Genomic DNA, 15,253 nt, shown 5'->3' with positions numbered 1-15,253 from the left:
CATACATGGGGAAACGCGGACTAATATACACAGGACTAATCAAAAGAAACAGGACACAGATGATCACAATCAGGAATGAACACAAGGTAATGAGGGGGCGTGGCACACATCTGGATCGGACGGAGCGGATCGTGACAACCTGCTTCTTTACATTTCAGATCCTTTATCATGCCTAAGTGACATTATCAAAGTTTTACATAACTTTGGGACCCTTTCGGGCTATAAGCTGAATATTTCCAAAAGTGAATGTATGCCTGTTAATTCACTCGCCAGACATATGCCTGACTCCGTTTTTCCCTTTTCCATGGCAAGATCTAAGTTTAGATATTTGGGTGTCAATATCACTCCGTACTTTAAAGGACTGTATGAAAATAACTTAATTCCTTTATTGACTAAACTTAAGTCTGATTTTCAGAATTGGACGCTTCTCCATCTGTCTATGGTTGGCAGGGTGAACTGTGTTAAAATGACAGTTCTTCCAAGATTTTTATATCTATTTCAGTGCCTCCCTATTTTTCTATCCAAAGCCTTTTTCAATACTTTGGATATACTTATCTCCGATTTTATTTGGGATGGGAAAATCCCAAGAATTAGTAAAGAGTTTCTTCAGAAAAATAGAAGTGATGGAGGATTGGCTCTCCCTAACTTTTTATACTATTACTGGGCGGCTAATGTCCAAAAGATAATCTATTGGATGCGCTCATCAGAGGATATTGATTGTTATGAAACAGAATTTAAATCCTGCACAGCTACTTCTTTACAGGCTCTTGTAACATCTAGCTTACCTATTAAGATAGGTAAATATACGTCAAACCCAGTTGTTCACTTCACTCTTAAAATATGGGCTCAACTACGTCAGCATTTAAAGTTAAGAGAAACGCTCTTGCTTCAGAGTCCAATATGTAATAATCATGCATTCCTACCAGCAAAACTAGACTCTGTATTTAAACAGTGGCAAGATAAGGGCATCTCACGGTTCAGTGATTTTTACATTGATGGTGTCTTTGCGAGTTTTAGTGATCTACGTTCTAAATTCATTCTCAATTCAGTTGACCTTTTCCGCTATTTTCAGATACGTCATTTTGTTAATGCCCAAAGCTCATCATTTCCAAATATCCCTTCAAAGTCCCCTGCGGACGCTCTGTTAGTACCCTCCCATCTACGTGGTCTTATTTCAAGAATATATACAATTTTAATGTCTTTAAAAAGTGCAAGAACAGACAAGATTAGAAGCAGGTGGGAGAGCGAGCTTAGTATGCGATTTTCAGAGGAATTTTGGAGGAATGCTCTCTACAGGGTGAATGGTAGTACTACTTGTGCCCGGTTGAGTTTAATACAGTTTAAAGTATTGCACCGTATGCACTTAAGCAGAACACGGATTGCCTCCTTTGATCCTACCTTTGATAAGACCTGTATTAGGTGTCATACAGGTGAAGCAGACCTGACTCACATGTTTTGGGCATGCCCCACACTCACTGCTTACTGGTCTACCATATTTGATACACTTTCCAAAGTGTGTGAAGCACCGTTGAAGCCATGTGCAGAATCCGCAATATTCGGCGTTCCGGATGATGAATCCAATTTGACTCAAAGACAACTAAATATCATTGCCTTTGCATCCTTGCTGGCTCGCAGACAAATTTTATTACACTGGAAATCTACCAATCCACCTAAGGCATCGCAATGGCTTCGGGATCTGATGTTATATCTACATCTAGAAAAGATTAAATATTCAATTAGAGGTTCTCATAAATTCTCCTCTGGCAACCCTTATTATTGTATTTCACTGCTATAAAGGTACTTCCTTGACATTGTAACGTTCCTGACTATGGTATCCAGTTTAATTTACCAATTCATGTATTTTTTTTATTTTTTATTATTTAATTAATTTATTAATTTATTTATTTATTCTCCTCTTTTTTTTTTTTTTAACTATTGCATATCCATCTTTGTTGTGTACTAATATGTTTTATTTATGTACAAATAATAGCATCTGTCTTTGGAATAAAAAAATAAATAAATAAAAACAATAAGACTATATTCAAAGCAGCTTACTTTGGTGTCCCTCCTGAACAGGGCACGTCACACAAGCTCAATCCCAGCCAAACAGGCCCACTCCCAGCTGAAACCCCCCCGATCCCCAGCAATGCCAACTTGGAAGGGGGTGTTCTGTACGCACAACTGAGACAACCCAGGTGAGAGTCAGCTTATCGGCTGCACTACCGGTGTTCTGACTCGACCAAGGCCGGCAAAATAGCCCTCAGGCGTCACCCACCCTCCCGAGAGTCCAAGCTAGGGGTGTTCTTAGAACTCACCCTAGGCAAGGTCCTGCTCGGCAGTTGTAATGACCGCCCGAGGTACCACTCGACCCTGCCCGTACTGAGTCAGCGGGTGCAGCCGGGCTGGCACGCTTTTGGGCGTCCAATTGCTGAGAACTCCCCTTCGGTTCTGACAAACTGTAAGACCGCAAGGACTGACAGCAGAGCCACGGGCAAGTTCAACCAACAGAGAGAGAATGGCGACCCCCCTGGACAGGAAGAACCCACAACGCTGCTCACCCACAAACCAGTACAACTGCACCCAAGCTGGTGCTTTGATTCACCCTTTCTTTTTTTTTTTTTTCTTTTAGAGAGGGGGACCTTATTCCCTCCTCCCAATCTATAGTTCGGGGGTCCTGAATTCCCCGGGTCTCCCACCCAGCTTTTCTACCACTCGTCAGCAAGTAGTGGGGTTGCCACACCAAGGACAATGCGGGAGTCCCGTACCCTCCGCTCCTTAAGGTTCTATTTCCCTGCGGGGGTCCCGTACCCTCCGCTCCTTAAAATTCTATTTCGCTGCGGGGGTCCCGTATCATCCGCTCCTTAAGGTTCTATTTCTCTGCGCGCGATACCTGGGCACAATGCATACACAATACATAGACATACCCAATATACACTCACCTAAAGGATTATTAGGAACACCATACTAATACGGTGTTTGACCCCCTTTCGCCTTCAGAACTGCCTTAATTCTACGTGGCATTGATTCAACAAGGTGCTGAAAGCATTCTTTAGAAATGTTGGCCCATATTGATAGGATAGCATCTTGCAGTTGATGGAGATTTGTGGGATGCACATCCAGGGCACGAAGCTCCCGTTCCACCACATCCCAAAGATGCTCTATTGGGTTGAGATCTGGTGACTGTGGGGGCCATTTTAGTACAGTGAACTCATTGTCATGTTCAAGAAACCAATTTGAAATGATTCGAGCTTTGTGACATGGTGCATTATCCTGCTGGAAGTAGCCATCAGAGGATGGGTACATGGTGGTCATAAAGGGATGGTCATGGTCAGAAACAATGCTCAGGTAGGCCGTGGCATTTAAACGATGCCCAATTGGCACTAAGGGGCCTAAAGTGTGCCAAGAAAACATCCCCCACACCATTACACCACCACCAGCCTGTACAGTGGTAACAAGGCATGATGGATCCATGTTCTCATTCTGTTTACGCCAAATTCTGACTCTACCTGTGAGGCCGCGTGTATGGAACCGTCCTCACTATTTTATGGGGACAGTGGCATTTTACCACAATAATGAATTGTTTTGGTATCTTTGCCCGACCCTGAGACCTCTCGACACCTTACCCCACGACACTACCATTTGAATGTCTCAACAGAAATCGAGACTCATCAGACCAGGCAACATTTTTCCAGTCTTCAACTGTCCAATTTTGGTGAGCTCGTGCAAATTGTAGCCTCTTTTTCCTATTTGTAGTGGAGATGAGTGGTACCCGGTGGGGTCTTCTGCTGTTGTAGCCCATCCGCCTCAAGGTTGTGCGTGTTGTGGCTTCACAAATGCTTTGCTGCATACCTCGGTTGTAACGAGTGGTTATTTCAGTCAAAGTTGCTCTTCTATCAGCTTGAATCAGTCGGCCCATTCTCCTCTGACCTCTAGCATCAACAAGGCATTTTCGCCCACAGGACTGCCGCATACTGGATGTTTTTCCCTTTGCACACCATTCTTTGTAAACCCTAGAAATGGTTGTGCATGAAAATCCCAGTAACTGAGCAGATTGTGAAATACTCAGACCGGCCCGTCTGGCACCAACAACCATGCCACGCTCAAAATTGCTTAAATCACCTTTCTTTCCCATTCTGACATTCAGTTTGGAGTTCAGGAGATTGTCTTGACCAGGACCACACCCCTAAATGCATTGAAGCAACTGCCATGTGATTGGTTGATTAGATAATTGCATTAATGAGAAATTGAACAGGTGTTCCTAATAATCCTTTAGGTGAGTGTATAAACACAGTGCGTGCAACCTCTCCTCCGTCTTAATTTACCGACGGGCCCCTGGACACTTCAAACTGCTCAATTTGACATATCCAATTTGCAGATTTTGATATAACAAGCTCTGCTTACCTCTGCTGTTTGGGCCCTGCAGTTCTCTGTGTCCAAGTAGGCTGCGTCAACCCTTAAGTGGCTTTCAGACCGAACGCGGCATGCGCTGCGCTCGCCGCGGGGTTTGCGCTTCCTCCGAAAAAACAGCGAGTGCGCTTAACGCGCCGCGCTTGCCGCGGGGCTCAGCGCAAAGAGTAGGCGTGGCTTTCTAAACTCTTCTGTTTTGTTGTTGTCGCAGCTCACGGTCAGTCATGACAATGTTTAAAAGAAAAGCACTTGCACTAGCTCTGTTAGCGCCAAGAAAGAAGAGGCTGTGGGTGCATGAGACCCTCTTATCCAGAGAGCAGCTTGGGGAATTCAGGCTGGTAAAGGAACTCCGTTGTCACAGCGACCGGTTCCAGGTGTACTTTCGACTCAGCATGGAGCAGTTCGACAGCCTGCTAAGTAGAGTGGGACCTAGCATCACTAAGATGCGGACAAATTACCGAGAGTCAATTCCTCCAATGCAGCGTCTGGCAATTTGCTTGAGGTTGGCATTTTAATTGGAAATAAAACTTCATTTCAGTAGAGTATCTAATTGAATTGAATTAATAATGTTTTGAATTAAACTGCCGGCATTCAAATTTCCCGCCAAAATACGTCCACTTTATTGTGCATGGGTATGCTATATATGATACCATAAAGTGATCTAAATGTAGTATTGGTTTTCACTAACAGTTAACAACATACATGCCTTTAGCTTTCAGTAATAATAAATATATAGCTCCTGTGTCTTAAAAAGTACCTCAGTGGGCTAACACAAAGGTGGTGGGTTTAAATCCCAGGAAGCACACATTAAAACGGAAAGATAGTAAATCTCTGCTGTAAGTCACTTTGGATAAAAGCCTCAGCTAAATGACATGTAATAATAAATATATAATGGTGAGAAAATGCTCCATGCAATTTAAAAAATCGTTTGGATGCATATCTAAATTATCTGATGTCATTAATTTCAGATACCTTGCAACTGGAGACTCCTACACCACCATTGCCTCCAGTTACCGGGTGGGCATCTCCACTGTGGCAGAGATTGTGCCAGATGTGTCCAAAGCCATTTGGGACAGCCTGGTACATGAATATCTGCCAGTACCAACTACTTCTCTTTGGCAGGAGATTGCTCTTGGCTTCAAGGAGAGGTGGAACTTCCCCAATTGTGTGGGAGCAATGGATGGGAAGCATGTGGTGATCCAAGCACCACATAATTCTGGTTCCCAGTATTTCAATTACAAGGGAACATACTCCATTGTACTTCTGGCGGTTGTGGATGCAAGGTACCTTTTTAGGATGGTGGATGTTGGAGCTTTTGGTCGGAGCAGTGATGGAGGGACCCTTGCTGCATCCACCTTTGGAGAAGCTCTGCGTGAAGGGAGGCTGGATTTGCCTGAGGATTCTCCTCTCCCTGGTGCTGACCACCTAGGACCCATGCCCCATGTTTTTGTGGGAGATGAGGCTTTTCCCCTCAGGTAATTGTTGGTCATGACCTGTACTCATGCACTTTCTAGATGGTGTATATTGTAGAATTTTAACCAGTCCTTCTTATTCTCATTTTAATACAAGGAGGAATGTTTTGAGGACCTATCCCGGAAGAAACCTCTCCCAGCCAAAGAGGATTTTCAACTACTGCCTTTCACGTGCCAGGAGAGTTGTTGAAAATGCCTTTGGCATTCTTGCTGCACAGTGGAGGATCTACCACCAGGTAATTGGAGTGTGCCCTGTAAATGTGGATGTCATTGTCAAAGCAACAGTGGCCCTTCACAACTTCCAGAGGTGGAATTGTCTACCAGAAGCTCCCATCTCACAAGAAGAGAAGATCCCTTCACTTCAACCTGTGAGAAGAGTGGACGCCAACAACTCCACCCAAGAGGCCATAGCTATACAGGAGGCCTTCAATAGCTACTTCTCCTCAGCCGCTGGAGGGGTGCCCTGGCAGTACACTACAGTCTGACATGCAACCCCCACTTGCTGCTACTGCTCATCCTCTTCACAATAAAACAAAGGCTCTTTTAAGAGCCACTTACTTAGTCATATAAAGGGCTGGTCAAGAAGACTATCTTTTGCATTCATAGTTAAAGGAAGTTCATCCCTACTGCATGTAATCCCATTTTGATCTAAACTAAGTTGGCAAAAGTCACTTCACACGAAGAATGCAACATGAATTGTCTGCTACATTACTTTTTAATAATATTATTAATAACAATAATAATAATGTTGTTGCTGATGCACATTACATCTTAATCAAAATATATTCAAAAATAATGAACTAATTTATTTCAACAATGAACATCAATCAGTTTTCTTGAATAAACAATGATAAAACTAAAGACTCAAACAAATGAACTTGAAAACTCACTATGAAAACTCTGCTCTGTGTAAACTTGTCATAAACTCTAGTTTAACCTTACTTCTCCTTTCTGGTGGCAGGTTTCTTAAACGTGAGGCTAAGCTTAGAAGAAATAGCTCTTCCTCATCTGTTGGCTGTTCGAGCACTTTCAAAATTTTGTTTTCAAACTCTTCTCTCTGCCTTTTCATTCCCTGTCTTGAACCCTGTCTAGTGGAGGGTACTGGGGAAGCCCTTGAGGTGCAGGTGGATGGGCCAGGCTCCTGAGACGCAGCAGGGGCCAGAAATAAAGGCTCAGGTGCCAACTCAGCCAGAGGTGAAGAGGTAGTCTGGGTGGTGGGAATTACTTCAGTCAAGTAAAGACTGAGAGTGTCATCGGAAGGGGTGCCAGATGATGATGCTGGCAAAGGAGCTGAGGTAACCTGGGGACTGGAGGGTCTATTTTGTGAGGATGGGGACATATTGGAGGAGGTGGCCCTCTCCCTGACATAAGGCTCCAGAAAGCTCATGATTGGAAAGTACTTCCATATTATTTTCGGCTCTGCCCCTGCACCACTCTTTTTTTCTCTGACTTTCTTCCTCTCCTTTATATACCTGTCCCTGAGATTTTTCCAGGTCTTTTTACATTCATCCTCTATTAAAGTGGAGAAAATATGTCAAGTTTAAAGATAAAATATCTTTTAAGATAGGGGTGGCCAATCTTATCCGCAAAGGGCCAGTGTGTATGCAGGTTTTTGGGATAACCTGTAGGTCAGCTGTTCAAACCCAGGTGTGAGGACTCTTCAGCCAATCAGTCCTCTAATTAGTAATCTAATTAGGGAGTTGCAACGAAAACCCGCATACACACCAGTGTTCTGTCGATATATGCTGCCTTGTTGAAAAATGCTACCGTAGTGCTAATCGATAGCCCTAACACTAACTCTTACCCTAACCCCCCAAAACCCCTAAAACCCTTACCTTAAACCTAACCCTAATCCCAAGACGGTGGAACTGCACATGCGCAGAAAGGCTCGATAGCACGTCTCGATAGGTAGTATTTTTCGACAGAACACCGGCCCTTTGTGGATAAGATTGGCCACCCCAGTTTTAAAACATCCCAACCTGCAAAGGGTCATTTACCTATACATAGGTAGCCCTATACCTATGAAAACCATATCTCATTATTTCAATTAATAAATCTAAAATAGCCTGTAGCTATCACATGATATTTCAGTCATATATACTGCCAACAATAAGCAACAAAACACACATGGCATGCCTATATCAAGAGAAATCTTTCTCCAACATATCGTCTTCCTCCCGATGTCCCGGTAAGACGATAATGCCGTGTTATAGATTTCTGGATATTCAGAGACTGACAAGATGAGTTTCTCCTCCATACTCGCTTTGTGTGTGGGTGTGTTTCGAAGGGGCAGACTGAACACTAGCCCGCTTCGATGCTTTGATTCTATTGGTCGCGCGAAAATGCGTCACGGCGCGCAGCGGTCAAAGTTCAACAAATTTCAACTTTGACCGCGATGCGCGCACAAGGCCGCCGAGTGGCGCGCAGCGCCGCGCTTGCGCTGTGCTCGGTGCAGCGCAAAATCGCTCTTGCGCCGCGCAAGCCATAGAGAATAATAGGTTTCAGAGCAAAGCGCAGCGCATGCCGCGTTCGGTCTGAAAGCCGCTTTAGCCGAATCTTGTGAATCTCCTGGAGATCCCGGACGAGCCCCCAAATTGTTGGAGTAGGCCTTCTCCACCGGGTCCGTGGATGAGAAGAGATTCACCGCTGACACGGGGAGAAGTTGCAAATCACTGGTTTATTCTCTTGACTGATTATAATCAGGGAGCGACCATCTGACATACATTCAGCATGTATGAGGAGGCTCTGCCATATGTATGAGCTGTATCCCTTTTAAAGCCCTTTGGGCATCTCCCCCCCTCTCTCGGTACCTTCCGTCTACGTGACAACCACATGTTTGACATTTACTCTAGTTAGTCGGTTAGTACTTGTCCTTGTGGAAGGCTACAGATACGTAAGGGCCGTTGACGTTCTCTGTCGCTCCCTCTATCGGTCCCGATTAGGTAACCTTGCCTTGCCGGCGCCAGTCAGTTCTCGTTTCAGTTAACTGCATTTTTTAGAAAGAACCCCCCCCCCTTTTCATCATGCCCTGCTTTAAGCTATATTCTCATTTTCCTCTATTCATGGTATGTTCTTTATAATTCTATTGAATCCCACATGTTTTATCTCGCTCTATGTTAATCAGTTATTTTCCCCTCCGCGTTGTTTCACCATTATAGACGTGTGTAACTAAATGTGCAAATTAATGTGCAGAGAGAACAATTAGTGGATGACCGTAACAAAGGGGAAACGACTGTTATAAGCGGAAATGTATAATCAATAAATTGCAATTTGTTTGGACGTGATTGTCACTGTAACAAACCAGTCACAGACTGAATGTAATGTAAATGTTGTATGCTGAGAGACTTTCGTGAAGGCCAGACACGGGATCGATTGTTTCCTTTTTCACCCTGTTTAACAGGTTTTAATCTCGTAACACAGACTGGGAACCCGGGAAGTGTTACATATAGTGTCCATTGTCTTATGTCTATGTTCCTACTTTGAACCTGGGGAAATGCAATTTCATTCAGCTGTGCACTCCTTGCTGTATAGTCTGAATGACAATAAAGTTAATTTCAGTTCTGGTCTTGGAGGTATGGGAGGTATGGGCTGAGTATTATTTTACTGACTAGGGTCAGCAGATACATGGTTATCACCCATAGTCTCTCCATACAGCCTTATTCCCTGCACTCCCCTCGCACCATGCCCACGCATCATGTGGCCAGCAACGTCGTCATGCTCATTACACCCTAAATCTTGATAAATTGGACTTGGTGGATACGGTCGCTATCGCTGAAGAAAAAAGACTGGTTACAAATCCATGGACATGGTTTGCAAATCTGTGGGCATGGATTACGAATCCGAGAGCACAGACTTGTATTTTTTTCTCATCTGACACTAGGGTGGTTCTATGTAAAATGTGACTGGGGAAAGCGCTAAATTCAGAAAACAGCGATCGTATCAATTTCATTACTTTATATTCATGTAATAAATATGCAAATGTAAATTAGATGGTAATCTGCCTGAGACATAAGGAAAAAGGAAAAATAGGTTATAATGATCATCCTCATACAGTGATAAATTTCACCCGGAAAGACGATATCACTGAAAGCAGTTTCCAATGTAGTAGTAATAATAATAATAATAATAATAATCCACTAATAGTACACTATGTCTGAACCTGACATGTTCATAAGTACTTTTCTACGTCAAAGACAAATTTATAAATCTGAACTTTGGCATGGATTTGACCGTACGCACAGTCAAAGATCATATCTGTATGTAAGAACATTTTATAAATGAGACCACTGCTCTAGTGCCTAGCAGCTCAACATCAAGGTGTTAAATCATCCAAAGCTTTCCCAGAGAGCAGCACTAGATGGCTTTTTATCTGCGTGGAAAAATATGATGAATCGTCTATTGTTTTTCCTGTCTCATCCTATAAACCCCCTTTGAAAAATGGGATAAGTCCATTATAAGGCCAAGAAAAGTGTAATATTTGGAAGCAAACAGAAGGAAATCACAGAATTATCATTAGAGAGCTGTTGACTTTACATAGTTGACAGAGCCAAAGCTCACAGATAGGCTGCAAACCCTCATCACCTCAAAAAAAGTTAGTGACGCAATATGCATTTCTATTCCACTGCTTTCATTTACCTGACAGTCCTGAATGGCCAAAATTATGCTTCACTATGCATGTAAATGTGTACGGGATCAAGTTTGGAGCACAATATTATACATCAGCACAGGGCAGTGTGTGGTGCTTGTTTGGTGCCTGCATTAGTCCTTAACCCTTTCAGGCTCAAATTAAGTTTTAGTAACGACAGGACAACCAAGTCCTGCAGTGGTACTTCTGAGTAAAAAAAACTCATAAAATATGTATGTGGGGTAATAAGGTAGTTAGTTTTTAACTGTTGCAAATCAGCAACGCCTGCCTTGAGAGGGTTAATGGGTTAATAAAAGATTTACATTAAGTGCACCTTCATAATGAATTTATACTGCATTCTTAGAACATAGAATAAGCAGCAAGTCAGTATACCTTATAATTCATTCATAGAACATTCACTGCACCTTCATAATGCATTTGTAATGCATTCATAGAACATTAATAAGTAGCTTGTAAGTATACCTAAACATAAGAACATAAGAACATAAGAAATTTACAAAAGAGAGGAGGCCATTCAGCCCATCAAGCTCGTTTGGGGAGAACTTAACTAATAGCTCAGAGTTGTTAAAATCTTATCTAGCTCTGATTTAAAGGAACCCAGGGTTTTAGCTTCCACTACACTAGCAGGAAGACTATTCCATACTCTAACTACACGCTGTGTAAAGAAGTGCTTCCTCAAATTTGTTTTAAAATGTTCTCCCGCTAATGTCCACTTATGGCCACGAGTTCTAGTATTTAGACTAATATTGAAATAGTCATTTGGCTGAACAGCATCCAGACCCGTTAGAATCTTATAGACCTGAATCATATCCCCCCTTAGTCTCCTTTGCTCAAGGCTAAACAGATTCAGTTCCGCTAACCTCTCCTCATAAGACATTCCTCTAAGACCAGGAATCATTCTCGTAGCTCTTCGTTGCACCTTTTCCAAGGCAGCAATGTCCTTCTTGAGGTATGGTGACCAAACCTGCACACAGTATTCTAGGTGGGGTCTTACCAAGGAATTATATAAGTGTAACATCACCTCCCTTGACTTAAACTCCACACATCTAGAGATATAACCCAACATTCTGTTCGCCTTTTTTATTGCTTACCCACACTGGCGAGAGTGGGACATGGAAGCATCAACATACATACCGAGATCTTTCTCGTAATCAGCTACCTTTATTTCAGTGGAACCCATAAAATATCTGTACTTTATATTTCTGCTCCCTGCATGGATTACCTTGCTTTTATCTGTGTTAAATTTCATCTGCCATGTATCAGCCCATTCGCTAATTAAATCCAGATCCCGTTGAAGCCTCTCTGCTGCTAGATTAGTATCTGCTACCCCGCCCACCTTGGTGTCGTCTGCAAATTTAACCAGTTTACTGTATGTATTTGTGTCAATATCATTAATGTAAATTAGGAACAATAGAGGTCCTAAAATTGAACCCTGCGGTACCCCACTATGAACGGAGGCCCACTGTGACATTGTGCCTCTAATAACTACTCGCTGCTTCCTGTCAGTTAGCCAGTTTTTGATCCAAGTTGCCACAGTTCCTAAAATCCCTGCAGCTTTAAGCTTTAGCAAGAGACGTTTGTGGGGGACAACATCAAAGGCCTTCTGGAAATCTAAGTAAATCACATCATAGGCCTTTTTGTGATCAATTTCACTTGTAGCTTCCTCAAAGAACTCAAGTAGATTCGTTAAGCAGGATCTACCTCTCCTAAATCCATGTTGGCTATCCTTTATGATGTTATTTGCATCTAGGTAATCTACCATTTTCACTTGAATTATAGCTTCCATTATTTTTCCAGTAATGCTAGTTAAACTGATTGGCCTATAGTTTGCTGGATTACTTCTATCCCCTTTTTTGAATATGGGTGTTATATTAGCATGCTTCCAATCTGATGGTACCACACCCGCAGATAACGATTTCTGGAATATTAAAGTTAAAGGTTGGCTAATAATATCCCTCATCTCTTTTAAGACTATTGGTAAGATGCCATCAGGCCCCTGCGATTTATTTATTTTGAGTTTAGCTAGGCTTAGTATCACATCAACCTCAGTTATACATATATTGGTCATAGACTATGCTGTATTCGTATTAATTGGTGGTAAGTTACTTGTGTTCTCTATTGTGAACACCCTTGAAAAATAATCATTAAACTCATTTACCATATCAATTTCATTATCAATTATAAGTCCCTTACTATCCTGCAAATTAGTGATTTCAGCTTTTAGTGCTCTCTTGGAGTTAAAATATTGGAAGAAACCATTACTGTCATGCTTAGCCTCCAATGCAATTTTTCTTTCTACATCCCTCTTGGATAGCCTAATGTCATTTTTTAACTCTGCCTGTAGACTTAGATACTCCTGCTTAATTTTGAAATCATTAGTTATTTTCCATTTTTGGAACAGAGCCCTTTTCCTCCTGACTTTATTCTTAATTTCCTTAGTAAACCACCTTGGTTGTCGTTTCCTAGATTTAGTTTTGCTGGAAACAGGTATGAAGTCCTCTTGCACTTGCAACAATGTGCTTTTGAAAAATTCCCATGCTTCTTCTACTGTTTTGCTATTTAACTCTGTCCAGTTTACAGTTTCTAATTTCCGTCTCATACCATTAAAGTTAGCCTTCCTAACATTGTATACTTTTAATTTCGACTTTGCTCTTCGGACACTAAAATTAACCTCGAATTTAACCATGTTATGATCACTACCGTACAATGGGTCTAAAACCTCTAATTTTCCAATCCTATCCTGGTTATTACAGAAAACCAGATCAAGAAGGGCTTCTCCCCTGGTAGGAGTATTAACAAACTGAGTAAAAAAACAATCCTGTACTAATTCCACCATCTCAAGTTCATTTACAGAAGAGCCAGAGATTGTGTCCCACTGTATCCCAGGTAAATTAAAATCACCCATAACCACCACATCATTTTTATTACTCATAATCCTGATATCATCATATAATATTCTGCTTTCCTCTACAGCTACATTAGGTGCCCTATAACAAACCCCGACAATTAGGCCATTTGAATCTTTAGCATCAAGTTTTATCCATACAGCTTCTGAATTTTTATTTTTATCAGTGAGATCCCTTGCCTGCAAGTTTTCTTTTACGTATACTGCAACATGTCTTAAAACATTGCTTTTATAACACTTTCAGTGAACAAGCCATAACAGCTGTAATATGTGTTAATGTCAAATATAATCACATAATGTATACATGCATACTGCTTATTAATGTTCTATGAATGTATTATAAAGGTGCACTTAATTATTCATTGTCAAATAGTAATAGACATTTTCTGTTGGAACCTTTTGATAATAGTGACTTTGATTCCATAACCACTTATTTGGTACAGGGTCACCCTGACATGCTCAGATTAACAGAATAACAAACCACTCAAGACAATATTTTCAACCCACTTTAGGCAACATTTTGTTAAATTCCCCTCCTTGCAGAAAAAAAGCTGCTTCACGTTTTTACTGAGACAGATATTTTGTGTTTCCAAGCAAAACATCTCAAAGGAAGAGTTCCATGAATACTTGAATGAATTTGCAATTAGGAACAAGACAAAGTAGTTTTTGACATTTTCAGAGCTCATAACACTACGGAACAGTCTCTTTTATTCAATTTCTGAGGAGCAATCATGAAAACTGAATTTCATGAAAACTGGAATGATGTGACAACTGAGATACACAGGACTCAGAGCAGTGTTAAAAAGAGAGAGAAAACACACACAAGCATATGCATATGCACAAACACACATGCAACACACACACAGACCTGTGGCCTGTACTACGAAGCGGGGTTACTGGCTTATCGGGGTAACTTGTCGGATTTAAGGTAGCACCGTTTAAATGGACCTCATATTCGTTCATTTACATTTTGCCCAGACTACCTTAAATCCGACAAGTTACCCTGATAATCCAGTAACCCCGCTTCGTAGTACAGGCCACTGTAGTCATATCTTTGTGGGGTCAGCCATATAATTTCCATGAAGCACGTACAGACACAAGTGGTTTCCTCAAACTGGTGAATTTATTCCACACGTGAAAACTAAAGATACACATAAACAAAGTAACAATTAATTCTTGAGGCAAATCTCGATATTGAACGCTTATACATTCGTTAAGTAACAAAATACAGAAATAAAACATACACATACCTCGTTGGCTGTGTGCTTATCAAAGAAATTATGCTTATTTCGTCCTTCGTCCACATCCTTCTTAAGCAACGTGCGTACGTTAACCTTGCAGCATTATTCGCCTCTAACCTATGACCTCTGACTGGGTAGAGCTGCCTTTTTGTACTCTATAGCACCTTCTGAAGGTGGCATGGAAAACTACAAGTAATAAAACAAACAGTAAAAACCATTTAAAGATAAAGGACAAAATAAATCTGACAGTTACACTCCCACCAAATCCCACAATCTTCAAGTGGGATTTCAATAACTAAAACCAACACCTTAGTCTAAGCATAAAACAAAGTCAGCATCACTCTGCTTCAAGCAAAACAACAACCTTGTGTACAGGTCGGTCAAGTGAAGTTGTCTTAGTCATATGTTTGCCATGTTTGTCAAAAGTACTCTCACTAACCAAGAGTCTAACCTTTCTCACTTTATTGTCTGCCCCAGGATAAACATCTGTGACTATATGAATATTTTCCATTCGTTGCGTGTAGCAAGATCGTCTTGAAGTAGAACAATATCATTGATCTTCAAGTCTCTTCTAAGTGCATAC

The 15,253-nt window shown here is 41.6% G+C and overlaps 1 protein-coding gene across 1 annotated transcript; it reads left to right on the top strand.

Annotated features, from left to right (window-relative positions):
• The first annotated feature begins 2,019 nt into the window (after positions 1-2,019).
• Positions 2,020-9,454, top strand: LOC140581642 (uncharacterized). Its single transcript, XM_072705024.1, has 3 exons — positions 2,020-2,195; positions 5,376-5,882; positions 5,977-9,454. The coding sequence occupies exons 2-3, from the start codon at positions 5,584-5,586 to the stop codon at positions 6,362-6,364; spliced, it is 687 nt and encodes a 228-aa protein (XP_072561125.1). The 5' UTR covers positions 2,020-2,195; positions 5,376-5,583; the 3' UTR covers positions 6,365-9,454.
• The last annotated feature ends 5,799 nt before the right edge of the window (positions 9,455-15,253 follow it).

Source organism: Paramormyrops kingsleyae, chromosome 22 (genome assembly GCF_048594095.1).
Source record: "Paramormyrops kingsleyae isolate MSU_618 chromosome 22, PKINGS_0.4, whole genome shotgun sequence".
NCBI lineage: Eukaryota > Metazoa > Chordata > Actinopteri > Osteoglossiformes > Mormyridae > Paramormyrops > Paramormyrops kingsleyae.
This window is presented reverse-complemented; position numbering and strand designations above follow the sequence as displayed.

Excerpts from the sequence above, each read along its gene's own strand:
- LOC140581642 (XM_072705024.1), top strand. The coding sequence starts at position 5,584 with ATGGATGGGAAGCATGTGGTGATCCAAGCACCACATAATTCTGGTTCC. Across the intron at positions 5,883-5,976 it reads GATGAGGCTTTTCCCCTCAG|GAGGAATGTTTTGAGGACCT; the intron begins GTAATTGTTGGT and ends TTTTAATACAAG.